Source organism: Canis aureus, chromosome 7 (assembly GCF_053574225.1).
Source record: "Canis aureus isolate CA01 chromosome 7, VMU_Caureus_v.1.0, whole genome shotgun sequence".
Classification (NCBI taxonomy): Eukaryota; Metazoa; Chordata; class Mammalia; order Carnivora; family Canidae; genus Canis; species Canis aureus.
This window is the reverse complement of record NC_135617.1, coordinates 52,226,995-52,244,672: the sequence shown is the minus strand read 5'-3', so window position 1 is coordinate 52,244,672 and position 17,678 is coordinate 52,226,995. Positions and strand designations below refer to the sequence as shown.

The 17,678-nt window shown below is 40.7% G+C and overlaps 2 protein-coding genes across 2 annotated transcripts in view; both read right to left on the bottom strand.

Moving 5' to 3' along the window:
* Positions 1-104: 104 nt before the first annotated feature.
* Positions 105-15,773, bottom strand: LOC144317370 (glutathione S-transferase A2). The gene is made up of 7 exons (XM_077903667.1): positions 15,733-15,773; positions 8,348-8,450; positions 7,120-7,171; positions 6,023-6,155; positions 3,112-3,253; positions 1,282-1,413; positions 105-422 (listed from the first exon to the last, which is right to left on the bottom strand). The coding sequence occupies exons 2-7, from the start codon at positions 8,432-8,434 to the stop codon at positions 297-299; spliced, it is 672 nt and encodes a 223-aa protein (XP_077759793.1). The 5' UTR covers positions 8,435-8,450; positions 15,733-15,773; the 3' UTR covers positions 105-296.
* Positions 15,757-17,678, bottom strand: part of LOC144317371 (glutathione S-transferase A4-like) — a 59,258-nt gene continuing 57,336 nt past the window's right edge. The window contains exon 8 of the mRNA XM_077903669.1: positions 15,757-15,895. The gene's annotated coding sequence lies outside the window, so the exon portion shown is untranslated. The remainder of the gene's footprint in view (positions 15,896-17,678) is intronic.

Below are 17,678 nucleotides of genomic sequence, written 5' to 3'. Positions count from 1 at the left end.
CTGGACAAAGTATATGACAGCTGTTATGAGAATTTTTTAATCAAAGAATCCATGACATTTTTCTCCTTTTATCTATTTTTGAGACCAAGAGAAACCCCAGGAGGTGATCATGATTTGATATTTAATCAAAACAAAATGAATTGCTTTGCAACTAAATATGCATAGTGAATTTGTAATGAAATTAGATTTTAAATTTTTGAGAAGTATCCTAGCCTTGTAATAGCCAGGATTTGGATTTAGGTAACACATTTCATCTCAGGAGATTGGCCCTGCATGTGCTGGGCATCCATTCCTGTTCAGTTAATCCTGAAAATCTTCTTCGCTTGCTCTAAACTTTTCTCATCCAAGGGAGGCTTCCTTGGGCTGCCAGGCTGCAGAAACTTCTTCACGGTGGGGAGATTGCTGACTCTGGTTTTCAGGGCCTGCAAGGCACAAAGACACAGACTCAGAATGGAGCCAAAGACCAGCCCCATCATCAGCACAAGCCAGGGAATCAGAGATGTTCCTAGCAAGGACCACTGAGTCCCCTCCATCAGCACCACAGGGAGGCTGGGAAATGACACCCAGTGAGACACAAAGGTTGGAGGAAGAAAACACAGCTTAATACCATTTTCCCCCAAAGACATCTTTCTTTCAGACTCTATGCAGTTTCAGGTCCCCCTGCCTCCTTCCCTACACATAAATCCTACGGATTCATTGCTCTCATGCAACACAGGGAAGAGGAATGTGTCTGTCACATTTCGACACACATACAGTCTCCAGACAGACCATGAAGATATAGCAAAACTGCCCTGGAATGGAACCAGAAAATATAGAAAGGTAAACCATGAGACCAGGCAAAACAGTCATTCAGCACACGGAGAGAGGGAGACTCTGCCCAGAGAAACGTGATGTCTGCCATTAGGAGCAGGAGTGGAGGAAAGGAAGCAGAAGGAAGGAGACCTGCTCAGGCAGAAGTATGAAGGAAGGAGAGGGACACACCGGGATAAGGAAAACCCCAGAGAAAACGAGGACAGAATCCATAATGGAATAGGGATGTGGAGGTTGATGCTGAGCCCTGGGTCCTTCTCGTGGCAAAGACAATTTCTTCTTCACGGGGAAGCTACCACTTCAAACCCCTTGGCATGACAAGATTCTGAGCCTCGACCAGCCCCAGGAGCTAACTCTGGAGGGAGTTCCAGGGCCAAGAAGATCTGCACAATGATGGAACCTAAGTCCAACTGTTAGATCCTCAGGTGGGAAATGTGAGCCTTCCCTCCTGAAGGCTGTGAGAGAGATCACCTTCAGCAGAGGGAAGTTGGCCAGAAGGCTGGAGTCAAGCTCTTCCACATAGTAGAGAAGTTCAACCAGGTGAATGTCAGCCCTGCTCAGCTTGTTGCCAACAAGGTAGTCTTGTCCATGGCTCTTTAACACCTGGAGGATTTGAGGAATCACATCATGAGCTCAGGCACAGACAGCCTAAGACCCTCTGCTCCTCCTTGATGTCTCCAGCCCAACCTCCCCACCTCTCCTGCCTCACTGAGGGAGTGTGGGCTTCAGACCCTCTGCATTGCCCCTGACTCAGTGAAACACTGGGCCTCGGCTATTCTTTCCCCTCTCCTCAGCTGAAACCCTGGCTAATGTCTCCCTAAAACATGTGTCCACTGTCTATCTCTTTCAACTATCCTGACATATGCAACTTTTCCTAATAAAATGTTGGGGAAATTAATGAAATTTATTAAGATATTCCAATAATATGCAAATGATAACATGAAGAAAAAACCCCATGGCACCATCAACTTCAGGAAATTTTGGCAAATACCCTTTAAGGCTATGTACACATAGAAATATGGATAATTAATAGGCAAAGAACATAATACAATTTCAAATACTGTATAGTAATATACATTTTTCATTTATCTTATCATAGGGCTCACTCTGTAATTTCACAGTAGGGCTGTACTCAAATGGGATGACTGTTCAGGTCTTCATCATGTGAAGGTGCCCCAAACTCTTAGCACCACAAGGGATAGGAGGATTTCCTGATTATTATGAATTATTCCCTCCTTGAAAAGGGCAAACACACAAGCAATCAATTAACATTTGTTCAGTGATTGACAGAATGACCTACTGCCTTATAAGGATGGGTATGTCTGTGTTAACCCTTTCATTTCTATGTATGACCCCCTGTATCTCCCACAATTTTTTTTTTTTTTGGCCCATAGTTTTTATTTAGCACAATTTCAGGTTCTTTTGATCCCAAAATGTTCTCCTCTTACCTCCCAGGAGAAACGTTAACTAAGATACCAATCTATGTCTAGTGATGGAACCTTATTTCCTTAGTTTGCATGGTTTTCCTCTTAAGTCTAAAAGCCATGTCTTCAAGGATGTCAATTATTTTTTCTTAACACCTCTCCATCTGTCTGTTCCTCTCCATCCCACTGCCCCCATCTCTGTCTAGATACATCTCATCCATTCATCCTCAAAACACTACCATATTCTCCTGAAGGGCAACTTGTCTCATGTCTCCCTACACATGTTGCCAGAGTGTCTCCTGATGCATTGCTTTCATGGCATTCTTCTTAGATCAAAGCCCCTGCATGGTGCTCTGAAAGATCTATTTCAATCTCCAGTGTGGCTCTCAGAGCCTTCAACAGTCCAAGCTCTGACTGTGACCATAGAAGTCTGCCAGACAGAGAATTCTAGATTGGGTTCCTATTAGTTGAAGTCTTGCTGGAAAACTAAAACTTGGGTATAACTGGTACAATTCTTCCTCACAGTCAGTTTTTTATAAGATGCCTTGAGAGTCATACTCATGCTGCCTTAGTATTCAGGAAGGCCTCTGAAGCGACAATCAATGCCTGAGCAATGCCAGGCACCATCTTTCTTTTTTTTTTTTTTTTTTTTATTTATTTATGATAGTCACAGAGAGAGAGAGAGAGAGGCAGAGACATAGGCAGAGGGAGAAGCAGGCTCCATGCACCAGGAGCCTGATGTGGGATTCGATCCCGGGTTTCCAGGATCACGCCCTGGGCCAAAGGCAGGCGCCAAACCGCTGCGCCTCCCAGGGATCCCACCATCTTTCTTTGTGCTCTAAGTCCACAGCCCCAAAGTACCCAACAGTCCACTTACTTTTTCAAACACGGGGAGATAACGATCTGTTGTTCTCTCTCTGATCAGAGTAATCTTGGCATCTTTTTGATCAGGTGGGCATAGAGGCAAAACCATGATCATTTCATTCAAATCTACTATACCTTCTGTGTACATATCTATCCTAAAAGACAAAGTGGGCAAATTGTCAAATGTCTTCTGCCTTGATTTTATTTTATTTTATTTTATTTTATTTTATTTTATTATTATTATTATTTTTTTAAAGATTCCATTTATCTAGTCACCAGAGACACACACAGAGAGAGAGGCAGAGACACAGGTAGAGGGAGAAGCAGGCTGCATTCAGGGAGCCCAATGTGGGACTCAATCCTGGGTCTCCAGGATCACTCCCTGGGTCTCCAGGATCACGCCCTGGGCCGAAGGCGGCACTAAACTGCTGAACCACCGGGGCTGCCCCTGCCTTGATTTTATAGCTGAAAAAATGTACAAGAACAGGCATCAGGAAGTGGTAAAGTAGTTCAGCTCCCACCACATGCATTTTTATATGCAGGCATCCAGCTCTGATTTTTACTCGATTTGAACATTTCATTCAAGAACAACCTATCAAGGTAGGTTTATGTCTAAAATTCTCTTTATATGCATGACCAAAAAGAGGGACAGAGAACATTGGTGACTTGTCCAGAGTCACAAAGGAATTGGTGCAATCCTGTAAGTACCCCTAGGACCGTACCCAGGACTTGCCATATCTGTGGTGACGTGTTCTGTGCACAAATGTAGTGTGACTCGTGTGGCTAAGACCTGCCATCTAAGTGATCTCTAGAGAGAGTCCCTGGCACAGCCATCCCAGTCATGGTGCCTTCCTCTCTTGTCCTGTTACATCACCCAGGCCCATTTATACCAAACATCGGCAGGTTTTCCGATTATTTTCCACAACCTGTCCCCATGTAGTTGCCCAACCCTGGCTTTGTTTGCATTTCTCAAGTCTTCATCTAAAATGTCCCCTAAGAGACACCTGGGTGGCTCAGTGGTTGAGCATCTGCCTTTGGCTTCGGGTGTGATCCTGGAGTTCTGGGATCGAGTCCCACATTTGGCTCCCTGCAAGGAGCCTGCTTCTCCCTATGCCTATGTCTCTGCCTTTTCTCTGTGTCTTCATGAATAAATAAATAAAATCTAAAAATAAATTTAAAAATAAAAAAAGTAAAGAAAAGAAAAGAAAAGAAAAGAAAATATCCCCTAAAAGGGTGAAAATCTTTGTACATTGCAACTAGTACATACTCTAGGAGATTTGGTTTTATAGTTCCAAACTGGACTTCCTATAATAGTTTTTAAAATAAAATCTTTATTAATACATAATTCACATACCATAATGTATAAACTTCTCAAGTGTACAAGTTTGTGATTTTTAGTAAAGACAGACAATTTGGGAAGCCAGGGTGGCTCCGCAGTTTAGCGCTGCCTTCGGCCCAGGGCGTGATCCTGGAGACCTGGGATCAAGTCCCACGTCAAGCTCCCTGCATGGAGCCTGCTGCTCCCTCTGCCTGTGTCTCTGCCTCTCTTCTCTGTGTGTCTTTTGAATAAATAAATAAAATCTTTAAAAAAAAAAAAGACACACAATTCTGTACCATCACCATACTCTAATTACAGAATATTTTCATATATCCAAAAGAAATGCTGTATGCTTCTATACTCATTCCAATTTCTTCCCTCCACAACCCCTGGCAACCTCTAAACTACTTTCTGTTTCTATATATTTGAATGTTCTGGATATTTCATACAAATAGAATCATACAATCTGTGCCTTTGTGTCTGGTTTATGTAACATGATGTTTGCCAGGTTTATCTGTGTTGTACTATGCATCCATACTTCGTTCCTTTTCATGGCCAAATAATATTCCATTGATGGACAGGCCAATATTCCAACCATGCACATTCATGTCATTTCTACTGTTTGAGCATTAAGAACAACACTGCTATTACCATTTGAAGTTTTCTTTGTTTTTTTTTTTAATTTTATTAATTTATTCATGAGAGACATAGAGAAAGAAGCAGAGACACAGGCAGAGGGAGAAGCAGGCTCCCCATGGGGAGCCTGATGTGGGACTCAATCCCAGGACTCCAGGATCACGCTCTGAGCCAAAGGCAGATGCTCAACCACTGAGCCACCCAGGCATCCCATGCTATAATCATTTGCATAAAAGATCTAGTGTGGATATATTTTCAATTATCTTATTTGTATACTAGTAATGGAGTTGCTGGCATATGGTGACTCTGTGTGTAACTTTTTGAGTAACAGCACCTTCTGAGATTTAAATTTCAATCTTGTGGTCCCATCACAACAGAGAAGAGAACCCATAGATATGGTTGTAGTGACTAAAATCTAGCTACTTCAGTCCTGTATCAAAATGGTCAAGATAACCTTGGCATCTGGACAACAAGGCTGTGCTAACCCTTGTCAAGTGGCTAGTCTATATAACAGGCTGATAAGTGAAGTTCTTGGTCATCATTCTTATAATTTAAGAACCTTTAGAATCAGCTCCTTTGGATCCTTCTGTTCCCCAGCCTTATCTGCTAGACACTCAGACACATTGTCCTTTGTCTCTAGCTGTTGACTAGTATCTAGCTCCTAAAGGCCTGAGTACCTGGAGTGATGATTCCACCATCTTTCTGACTTTATAGTTCATCAGCATTCAGAAAACTGTGTCACCACATGTGCTCTATCCATGGACTGCTTCCTCTTCTGTAACCCCACTTGATGAATCCACTTCAAGTAGAATCCCTCATCCTCACAGCTCTCTGTGGTGTTGGACCTTAATCTATACCACTAAGTCCTATGGCACTACTGCCCATGATCTTCCTGACAGTCCTGCTCACCCAAGGAAGAAACCAAGTTTTCACATTAATCATTCATGAAAGAGCAGAAAAAATACCGTACAGAGCTCTCTCCTTTATGTCTTTCCCATAGAGGTTGTATTTGGTGGCAATGTAGTTGAGAATGGCTCTGGTCTGTACCAGCTTCATTCCATCAATTTCCACCATTGGCACTTGCTGGAACATCAGACTTCCATCTTTTAAAGGAGAAAAGAAGAAGTAGAGTGAAATGTTTTATGGATCATTACTCTTTTAGCATGAAAAAACATTTGTTGCCATGACCTAAGATATAAAAGGAAACAAAAAATTATTGTCTGGTCACATTTCAACAAAACAGCATTTTGCTTTCAGCTTCCTATAATCCTCTTTGCTCAATCTGCCTCTTACTTTTCACCTATTATTTCATTTATCTTTTTATTTCCCATGTAGATACATGGTAGGTTTCTGTGTTTTTTGCAGTTGCTTTACTTTCATGGATGTTTTAGGAAATTTTGAGAGGCCACCATGACATGCATTTCAAATGAGAAGTCCTTTGGAACTTATGCCATTAGGGCCAATGCTAAAAGAGATTTTTATGTAGGGTGTTTTATGTCCTCTTCCAATTCTCCTAGTGGACAGTTTATGCAGGGTAGGCCCTGTTTTCTTGAGTATGCTGATGTTTGTAGTGTTGGACCTTGTTCTTCATCTCCCTCTTCATATTGTCACCTGGACTTTCAACTAATCCATCATCTCATTCTCTGAGTCTATAACATTGCTGAGTATTCCCTTGTCAACCCTACCAGAGAAAAGAACTCATAGAAACTGCTGGCCTATTTCTACTTTTTTGTTCAACTGCATGTGTTTGAGAGTCCTTGGATGGGCAGGCGATGTGAGATCCTGAATGGACCCAGCTCACTCGGGATACAAAAAAGCTAGCGAGAGCAAAGAGAGGGCATTCATAGGGAAGGGGGCATGGTTTTTTTTAGCAGATACTCAGAGTTCAAGCCCTTCCTAGCCCTGAGTGAGATGGAAGACCTGCCCAAGGAGACCCCCTTACATTGGAGCCACTTTTCTTCCTTTTCACCACTCCCAATTCCCATCACATTCACACATAAGTGTTAAAACCTCAACTTATGACTTCTACCCATACCCTCATCCAAGGAATTAGATTCTTGGTCTTACCATTTTTTAATTTATCCAAGTCTTCTGGAGTATTTATAAATTTCTCTTCAAACTGGAAAGCAGAAACAGTGAATTAGTTACACCTACAATACCAACATTGCTTCTTTAAAATCAGCTAAGATCAGGATACCTGGGTAACTCAGCAGTTGAGCATCTGCCTTTGGCTCAGTTTGTGATTCCGGGGTCCTGGGATTGAGTCCTGCATCAAGCTCTGTCTATGTTTCCGCCTCTCTGTCTCTCATGAATAAATAAATAAAATCTTTAATAAAAAAATAAAATCATCTAAGATCAAGTTTCATGTTTCTAATTTTTGCCCACAGGCCATAAATGATATTTTGTTGTTTGCTTAAATCCAAATCCAAATAATACCTAGACATTGTGGTTAATTTCCTTAAGTTATTTAATTGTTTATGTTCTTTGATGAGAGGAAATTTTAATAATGTATTAGGTCAAGTCTGTTCATCTCTTTTTTTAAAAGATTTTATTTATTTATTTGAGAGAGTGAGAGAGAGAGAAAGCATGAGCAGGGAGAGAGGCAGAGTGAGAGGGAAAAGAAGACTCTCTACTGATCAGAGAGCCTGATGTGGGGCTCCATCCCGGAACCTGAGATCATGACCTGAGCCAAAGGCAGAAGCTTAACCAACTGAGCCACCCAGGCACCCCAAATCTGTTCATCTCTCTCTGTCTTTAATTTTTACTTATTCATTTGAGACAGAGAGAGAAAAAGAGAGCATGAGTAGCGGGGGAGAGGCAGAGGGAAATGGAGAAGCAAACTCCCCGCTGAGTGAGGAGCCCAATGTGGGGCTCAATCCTGGGACCTGGACTCAGGTCATGACCTGAGCTGAAGGGAGATGCTTAACCATCTGAGCAACCCAGATGCTCCTGTTCATCTTTAAATAGCTGACTTTTTTTTTTCTTTTTTTTAGAGAGAGCATGAGTGTGGGGTGAGAGGTTGGCAGAGGGTAAGGGAGAGAGAATCCCAAGCAGACTCCACACCCAGTGCAGAGCCCAATGCAGGATTTAGTCTTATGACCCTGAGTTCATGACCTAAGCCAAAATCAAGAGTTGGACACTTGACTAATCCACCCAGGCACCCCAAACTGACAATTTTTTTAATGCAAAACTCTTGACAGTTCATTTAATAAGAAAATTCTTTTAGTTTATGTGAGAAAAGTACTTTGATAGAGTCAATTTGAGATCCAACTTAAGACGAGAACTCAGATCTAACCTCTACTCCAGCTGAAGCCAGGAGCCACCGGATGGACTCCATTCTGCCTCGTCCATTGAAGTAGTGAAGCTTGGGCTTCCCCGCCATGGTAGTCTCTGGATTTCTTTAAATATGAATCAAAGAACAAATGAATGAATGAATGAACATATGAACGATACCACAGAAGAAAAATGTACTTTTTGATATAGGGTCAAATAGTACCGACAATGCTAAAGGAGTATCTGCCTTCTTCAGGACAGAATTGGAAGAGTCCCTAGCATGTCTTTCACGGCCAAAATCATCATCCATCAGTAGCCAACCATGGGAAATTGTTCCAAATCATGCCCATGTCTCCACTGGGTAAAATCTGTTTGTCTTGGCAGGCTAATAGGTGGGAGTGTATGATAAGGATGTAAGTATGGGTATTAGCAGGACAGGGAAGGATTAGAGAATTAATATTTATTGAAAATCTCCTAATGATCATGACCCAGTGTTAGTCCCTTTGGATATATTATTTCTTTAATCTTCATAACAACTCTATCAACTAGTTATTATCATATCATATTATATCATATCATATCAGCTAATGAGAACAAGGTTCAGAGGTGAAAAGATGGGTCCACAGTCAATCTTTAGTTAGTGATGGACATAGAAACCCACACCTAGGACTAAAAAGAGTAGGGCTAGAATCCACACAAGTGCTGGCCCTGTGAGGGGCATTGAAACCAGAGGACTTCACTGATAAGAAAGGGAGGAGGGACAGAGTTAGTCCTCCACTCCTTGGCTGTTATGCTGCTTTTGCTTAGAGCAAAAGTAGGGCTGAGACTACTTAGCTCGAAAGACCCTAGTTCTTTCCATAGACACAGGATATTAATTCTTTTCTTTTTTTGTCGGGGAAGGTGGTGGGGGATGGGAGGAGGAATTCTACAATTCACCTTTACTTGATACGCTTTATAATCTAGAAAAAGGGATATTACTGCATTAAATTTACATTAAATGGAACAGAACTAACATTTCTTCAGTGTCTGTCACACAATGGGCATTCTCACCTATTTATCTTCATTTCATCCTACAAAAATCACCTGAGGTGGCTTCTGTTATTACTGTCATCTTAAAATTGATGATACTGAGGTTTCTAGAATAACTTGCCCAAAGTAAGTGGTAGAATTGGGATTCAAACCCATTTTTATTCAAATCAAAAGCTTTATTTTCTATATTGGTATTTTTAAAATATTCATGACAATCCTTCAGTGGATTGTGAAACCCACCAATTTTTAAAATGAAGCAGAAGAAAATCGACAATATCTGCGTGCATTATGTGTAGAAACATAAACATCTTTTCATGAGGTTTTAGCTTCAAATATGTTTGTTGTGTGTATGGACGGGTGCGTGAATACACACGCATCTGATCAGTATAATGGTGAGGGATACTTTAGTTCTGCTTGGTCAACAAACTTTGAAAGCCCTTGGTCCATCCCAGCCTGCATGAGAAATGAACAAAGCATGGGGCAGCCTGGGTGGCTCAGCAGTTTAGCGCCACGTTCAGCCCAGGGCCTGATCCTGGAGACCCGGGATGGAGTCCCACGTTGGGCTCCCTGCATGGAGCCTGCTTCTCCCTCAGCCTCTCTCTCTCTCTCTCTCTCTATCTCTCATGAATGAATAAATAATAAAAATTTTTAAAAATAGAAATGAACAAAGCGGGGAATCAGATAAGGAAACTCAATGGCTTAAACAATGGATGTTCTAACATAGATATGAATAAAAACACACAGGACCCCTTAAAAGCAGGAGTCCCAAAGCCAGGTCTTAAGGAGGAACAGCTGCATATTCTGTGCAAATCTCAGGTTCTGTTTACAAAATATTAAGATTCTCTTGCAGGGATGCCTGAGTGACTCAGTGGTTGAGCATATGCCTTTGGCTCAGGGTGTGATCCTGGAGTCCCAGAAAGGAATATTGCATCAGGTTCCCCGCAGGGAGCATCCTTTTCCCTCGGCCTAAATCTCTGCCTCTCTCTCTGTGTCTCTCATGAATAAATAAATAAAATCTAAAAAAAAAAAAAGATTCTCTTGCAAAATTTTGTTGTGAAATCTGAGACAAAAGATATCTCTCTTTACCCAAGGCGTTGTGGGAAGCAAAGGCAGAAGGAAATGTAGATAAGATTAAATGTCTCTATAACCTGTAGCCCATTGATAAATACTTGAGATAGGCAGAGTATAACACTCCTCCAGGAAACTCCCAACTGTCTTACTGCTAATGCTTTGCTAGAGGGGAAAACAACTTTAGCTTGACAATAGCAAGGCCTCTGCTATCCTGTGAATCTTCTTTAGCATATGAAAGTCCTTTTGGAACATCCCTCATCTTTACTTTCCCCCAACCTCTGTGTATATAATCTGTTGCTCCTCACAATCCTGGACATCTCTTCCAGCCATGGGCCCTGTCCCAGTGCTTTAATAAAACCATCTTTTAAAAATAAATGAATATATAAAAACAAAATCACCTTTTTTGCACCAAAAAGGTTTCATTAATTCTGGGTCATCGGCTCTGGACCCCAACAACACTACTCCAAAAAACTATATCAAATGTATATATCTCTGAAAAAGTGCATGTGACTTGAATTTCAGATATCAAAATGTTTTCAACATCCACATTTTTCATGTGGGACTCAATAATTCTAACCTTTATAAAGTAAAGAATTGCTGGGGCACCTGGGTGGCTCAGTGGGTTAAGCATCTGCCTTCAGCTCATATCATGATCCCAGAGTCCTGGGGTGGAGCCCCCAGTCGAGCCCCCAGTGGAGACCCAGTCCAGTGCCCAGTCGGGCTCCCTGCTCAGTGGGGAGCTTGCTTCTCCCTCACCCTCTGCCCATCTCTCCCCCTACCTTCATGCTTTCTCTTGTGCTCTATGTATATTAAATAAATAAATAAAATCTTAAAAAAGAAAGAAAGAAAGAAAGAAAGAAAGAAAGAAAGAAAGAAAGAAAGAAAGAAAGAAAGAAAGAAAAAGAAAGGAAAGAACAGTTTGGAAACATACTTACTGAAGTCTTCTGTCTTGTAACTGGAGATTTTGTTTATTGTACTTTCTTATCATGGGGACTGGAGGTGTGTGTGACTCAGCAGAATGAAAAGGAGAATGGAGCTTATACTAAGTGTGTTAAAGTACAGATCACAGGGCTGTGATAAAAGCCCTCACACTGCCTTACCTATTGACTGAGGGTCAGGATACAAAAGGAAATAATGTTTGTCTTAATAATATTTTATCACTAGGCCCCCCGGATAAGCAACTTTGTTCCCCTTTTGAATGGGAGGTCACCAGAGGCCAGATGGAGACTGGGGCAAAGGGTGTCATAGAACTTTGCCTGATCGACTGAAAATGAGAACTGGAGAGACTCAATCATTGGCCATAGAGCTACACACGGATATTCCTGATTTGTGCTCTCGATCTGGTGAGTGTGATCACCCCCTAGGACAACTCGAGGAAACAGCTTCTAATGTCCTATTTTAAAGATGAGGAAATTGAAGTACAAAGAGACAAAGTACCTTTCCTACACTCACAGGTTTTTGGAACTCATCTGATTTCAAGTCCAGGGCTCTTCCAGGAAACCATGTAACACTTTGACACCTTCTATGCTTCTCTCCAAGACCCTTGTTTATTTGCTCCCATTCAGAACCCATTAGCCAACTAATGGATGGGGAAGGCAGAGGGTGAAACAGAATTCACAAGTTCCTTTCTTGTTAGCTTATTTACAGGAGCATGATAAGAAGAATATTAATAAAAGCAGACCTCGCTTTACGTTGACATCCTAAAGAACTAGGAGTAAAATGAGCACTTATATATTTTACCTGAATAAGAAAGTAGACTCATATTCCTTGAAAGGAGAATATCCTATGATAATTCCAGTAGTAGATGAAAGGAGTTATTGTCACTGGATGTGGCCCTAAATCACAGTGTGTGTGGATTAGAGAGCGAGAAGGGAGCCTTAGAGACAAATGCCAACTCCTGTGCTTCAGAGTACATAATCTCAGTCAGGTTGTTAAGTGTCTGCACATCAATTTTCTCTTCTAAAAACAGAGATAGTTACATCTACTCTTGAGGCCTGTTGAGAAGTGCAGTGAGATCGTGTACATAAAACTCATAATAGGGATCAGTAAATGCAAGTTTCCCTCTGTTCCCTGTTCCTGGGAGAAAGTGAGTCTCTGAGCACATTGGGTAGCACACATCTTTCTTCTATCTCTATCTATCTATCATCTATCAATCTATCTCTATCATCTATATCTATCTATCTATCTATCTATCTATCTATCTATCTATCTATCTAATATATCATCTATCTCATCTATCTGCCTATTTATCAATCACCTTGTGTATCTATCTATCTCTTGACCCAGAGAGCTCCAATAGGAATCAGATTTCACATGTATCCAGATGTTGTTTCACAGAGTCATATAATCATTTATTTGGCTTGTGTTGGTTAGTCAGTTTCACACGGTGACATTGACTGTGTGCTAACCCGAATTGCAGGACTTTTGATGAAGGTTCGGGGAGGTCTGGCACATCATGAAACACCACCTTTGGTAGCCTCAAGACGTCAGCAGATTTCTGGTTCTGCCCCTACCACATGCAACCCCCAGTGTCTCTCACCTCTGGTCCACCCCCACCCCAACAGCTCCCCGACCCAGGCATTCTGGAGTCTATCCTGTCTCCAGGCTCCTCCATGAGTTCCAGCCCCGTGAGTGGCATCACTAGGCAACAGCACTAGTGCAGAGTCTCACTGTCAACACTTGAAAATGATCGCTTCTCTCCAACATCCTCTTCCTTACCTGGTAATAGCTATTTCACTGAACCTCCTTTAATACTTTGTTTCTGGTTGATGTGTAATGTATTTCCTGCTTTCAAGAAGTTTCCTTCCAACTTTCTTGACTAACATCATTGAGCACTGTCCTGTACTAAGGAAACAATGGCTGCATGGGAAGGAGATAGGAGCCTTATTTGGTTCTTGCCTGAAAAGGTCTGTAGACAACTGGCAGCACACAAAGGGCCCAGTAGTGACTCCGATTTAATTGGTCCCACCCCCCAAATCATGATTCTCTTGGCCAAGCAAGCCATAGCAAGGTGAAGGCTACCAGGCTGTAAGCCAAGGATACTGAGCCTTCTGTCCAGGCTGGATTCCTCCTCCAGGGGCAGCCTGACATACTCAATCCCTCTCCACCTCTACTTATCTGCCCTCCTGCCCTTCAAAGTAGGATCATACCTCATCCTTGTCAACCCTGCTCTCTTTAGCACCTTGCAAAGTGCTTTTCCTCATTGCCATGTCAGTAGGTACTGCCATAGGTACTGTTTTCCCGTAGATTCTGTTATACCTACAGGGCTCCTGGATTGTTACAGTGATGTCACTATGCCTCTAGTCTCACCTGTACAAAACCTGTCTTTCCCCATGAATATGAACACTGCGGCAGCACATTGTTGACTCTAACATTCTGATTCCATGGGACACCTGGGTGGCTCAGCGGTTGAGCATCTGCCTTTGGCTTGGGGTGTGGTCCTGGGGTCCCAGGATCAAGTCCTGCATCAAGCTCCCTGCATGGAGCCTGCTTTTCCCTCTGCCTGTGTCTCTGTCTCTCTCATGAATAAATAAATAAAATCTTAAAAGAAAAAAAAAAAGACTTCCTGAATTTGGGAGTTTGAGAATTTATGTAAGCCAGTGATTCTTAAGTGGGGATTATTTTGCTCCCGAGCACCCTGAAGGCTAGACATTGTTGGTTTGTCAAAACCAGAAGGGAAAAAAACAAACAAACAAACAAAAGGGAGGGTGTTAACACATCAGTTGGGAAGAGATGCCTCTGATGTGGCATGAGGCCGTGCTTGATGTGCCTCTACTACTAGTCATTCTGCATTTTATCTGCCTATTTTTCATCAACCTTGTTATCCTAACACACACATTTATTGGATATTTAGTTGGAAATATCTTACACTTGAAATTGCAGTTGGCTACTGTATCTATGTAGTCTTTCCAGGATAGAGAGCATGGCCATTTTGGAAAATACAGTCATGCTCCTGTTATCCATTGGCACTTATCATTCTACTCTCGGGCTGTTTGTCAATGGCACTAGGATGGAGCCTCACCCCCACACTGTACTCTTTCTAGAAGCACTGAGTGAAATGGAAAGAAACTGTGAGAATGTAAACTGTATCAACAGTATTGATGAAGTGACTATTTCTTGTAAAACTTGTAAATAAACTATCACTGTAAATATTTTAAAGGTGTGAAGTTTCCAGATTTGAGGAAATACATGTGTTAACACCATTGTCAAGCACATTCTTTAAAACTAATTAAATGTGCATTTCTATAATAAATATTTATTAATTACAACAATAAAATACCAATCCACCGGGCCGCTCCCCATAACAGAGAATAAGCCCGCCTAAAATGTCAATAGTACTAAGGTTGTGAAACACTGCTCCAGCCCTTCTCTATGTTTGCCATGAGCTGATTGAATCCTAGAGAGAGAATGGGCCTTACCAGCTATCTAGTCAGAGCCGAGATTTGGAATCTGGTTCTGCTGACATTCACACTAAATTTTTTCTATTATACTAAGTCTTAATTTTTAGTTTTCACATGCTACATAGCATTGTAGGATCATAATTCACAACTGTTGTGTGTTGACTACAATAGTTCTCCTTATCTGCATGGCTATGTTCCAAGATCCCTAGTGGATGCCTGCAACTGTTCCAAGATCCCTAGTGGATGCCTGCAACCAGGAGAGTACCAAACCCTATATATACTATGATTTGTCTATACATACATACATACCTATGATGAGGTTTAATTCATAAATTAGGCACAGTAGGAAGTTATCAACAATGACTAATAATAAAATAGAACAATTATAAAAATAGGCTGTAATAAAAGTGATGTGCATTTATAACATGAATATTTTTCTTTCTGGAATTTTCCATTTAATATTTTCAGACTGTAGTCACCATGGGTAACTGAAACTACAGAAAGCAAAACCACACATTAGGGGAACCTCCATACCTACAGAGAAAGTAAGGCTGGCACAAACACCTACACTCTCTCTTGCACTGGCCATAGTCTCAGATTGCTGAAATGGTTTCATTCTTTTTCCCCTCATATCATTAATTCTTTTCTATCTAAATTCTCCTGCCCTAGTTTTCAAATCTCTTCATTTTTACATTTCTGTAAAGCAATGTATCCAACAGCATTGAATTTATCTAACAGCAATTGAATAAACAACTCTTGATCTGTCCCTTAAACACACCAAGAATGCACAATGTGAGTATGAAATAGATTTTTCCTGGGGCTAAGGACACATTTTAAAGTAGTTTTCTGGTGACCTAGAGATGACGATGTGAGGCAATGTCTAAAGATTTATGAAAGCAGTACTTACCTCACTAAAGTCTCTCTCCCACGAGGCTCAGCAGCTCCGTGCCAACCCCTTATGCGTTTATAAGCTCTTTGACAGTAAGTAATGCCTCCTCTCTGACTAGGGGCCAATAGAGTTCAGTGAAAGAAAAGTCACTCCCACAGTGTTCAGGGCCTTGGCTCCTAAGCTAGATTAGAAGGAAATGACAAGTCATCATCCTCTTATGAAATAACTAGTTAATATGTTCCTTTTCAAGGTTGGCAATTAAAAGATTAAACAAACAATTTCAGACTGATTGGACTCTGTCAGTCGGTGAGGTATGGCTTTTGGGAGGAATTGTGAGGTTTTCACGAATTGGATGCCAGGACCAAGGATGAAAAACCCTTAACATGAGCCTAGCAGGGAGCTAATGTCAGTAAATGGAAAGCAAATCTCTGGGATACTGTTTATATTGGGTTTTAGATAAAATTCAGGGCACCCAATTAAATGTGAATTTCAGACAGATAATAAATGATTTTTTTGGTACTGGCACCAAAATAGACATACTAGATCAATGGAACAGAAGAGAGAGAGCCTAGAAACAGATTCATGATTATATGGTCAATTAATCTTCAACAAAGGAGACAAGAATACGCAGTGGGAAAAAAGAGTCTCTTCAACAAATGATGCTGGAAAAACTAGACAACAACATGCAAAAGAATGAAACTGGACCACTTTCCTACACCATACACAAAAATAAACTCAAAAGGGATTAAAGATCTAAATGTGAGACCTGAAACCATAAAAATCCTAGAAGAGAACACAGGTAATAATTTCTCTGATATCAGCCTTAGCAGCCTTTTTCTAGATATGTCTCCTCAGGCAAGGAACTATATCAAAATTTTTAAATTTGCACAAAACAGAAACAATCAACAAAATAAAAAGGCAAACTCCTGAATAGGAGATCTTTTCAAATGATCCATCTGCTATGGGGTTAATATCCAAAAATATATATATATAGAACTTATACAACTCAACACCCACAAAACAAATAATCCAATTTAAAAATGGGCAGAAAATGTGAACAGACATTTCTCCAAAGAAGACATATGGATAACTAACAGACACATGAAAAGATGCTCAATGTCACTGATCATGCGGTAAATGCAAATCAAAACCACAATAAAATATCACATCACTCCAGTCAGAATCACTAAAATCAAAAAAACAAGGAGCAACAAGTGTTGGTGAGAATGTGGAGAAAAAGGAACCCTTGTGCCCTGTTGGTAGGAATAGTATGGTGCCACCACTGTGGAAGTTGGCATGGAAGTTCCTCAAAATTTAAAATTACAAAAAAAAAATAATAATAATACAAAAAAAAATTTTAATTACAATGACCATATGATCCAAAATTCCATTACTGGTTATTTGCCCAAAGAACATGAAAACACTAATATAAAAAATATATACACCCCTATGTTTATTGCAGTATTATTTACAATAGCCAAGGTATAGAAGCAACCCAAGTGTCCATGGATAAATGAATGGATAAAAAGAATGAAGATATATATATATATATATATATATATATATATATATATATACACACACACATATACAATGGAATATGACTCAGTCATAAAAAAAGAATGAAATCTTGCCATCTGCTACAACATGGATAGATCTAGAGGGTATAATGCTAAGTGAAGAAAGTCAATCAGAAAAGACAAATACCATATCGTTTCACTCATATGTGGAATATTAAGAGTCAGATGTTGATCTGACTGAGCCACCTATGCGTCCCAAAAACATTTTTATTGTTAGAAGAAAAATGGCTCCCTAGAAGAAACAAGAACATTTCTTTATGCTGTTACCCAGAGGGGTAGTTATTTTCCTGCGGGTATATGAGAATGTCAGATATGAGTTTCTACACTCAACTCTTTGAGAGGCTAGGCGACAAATGTTAATATGACAATTCCTACAAAGATCAA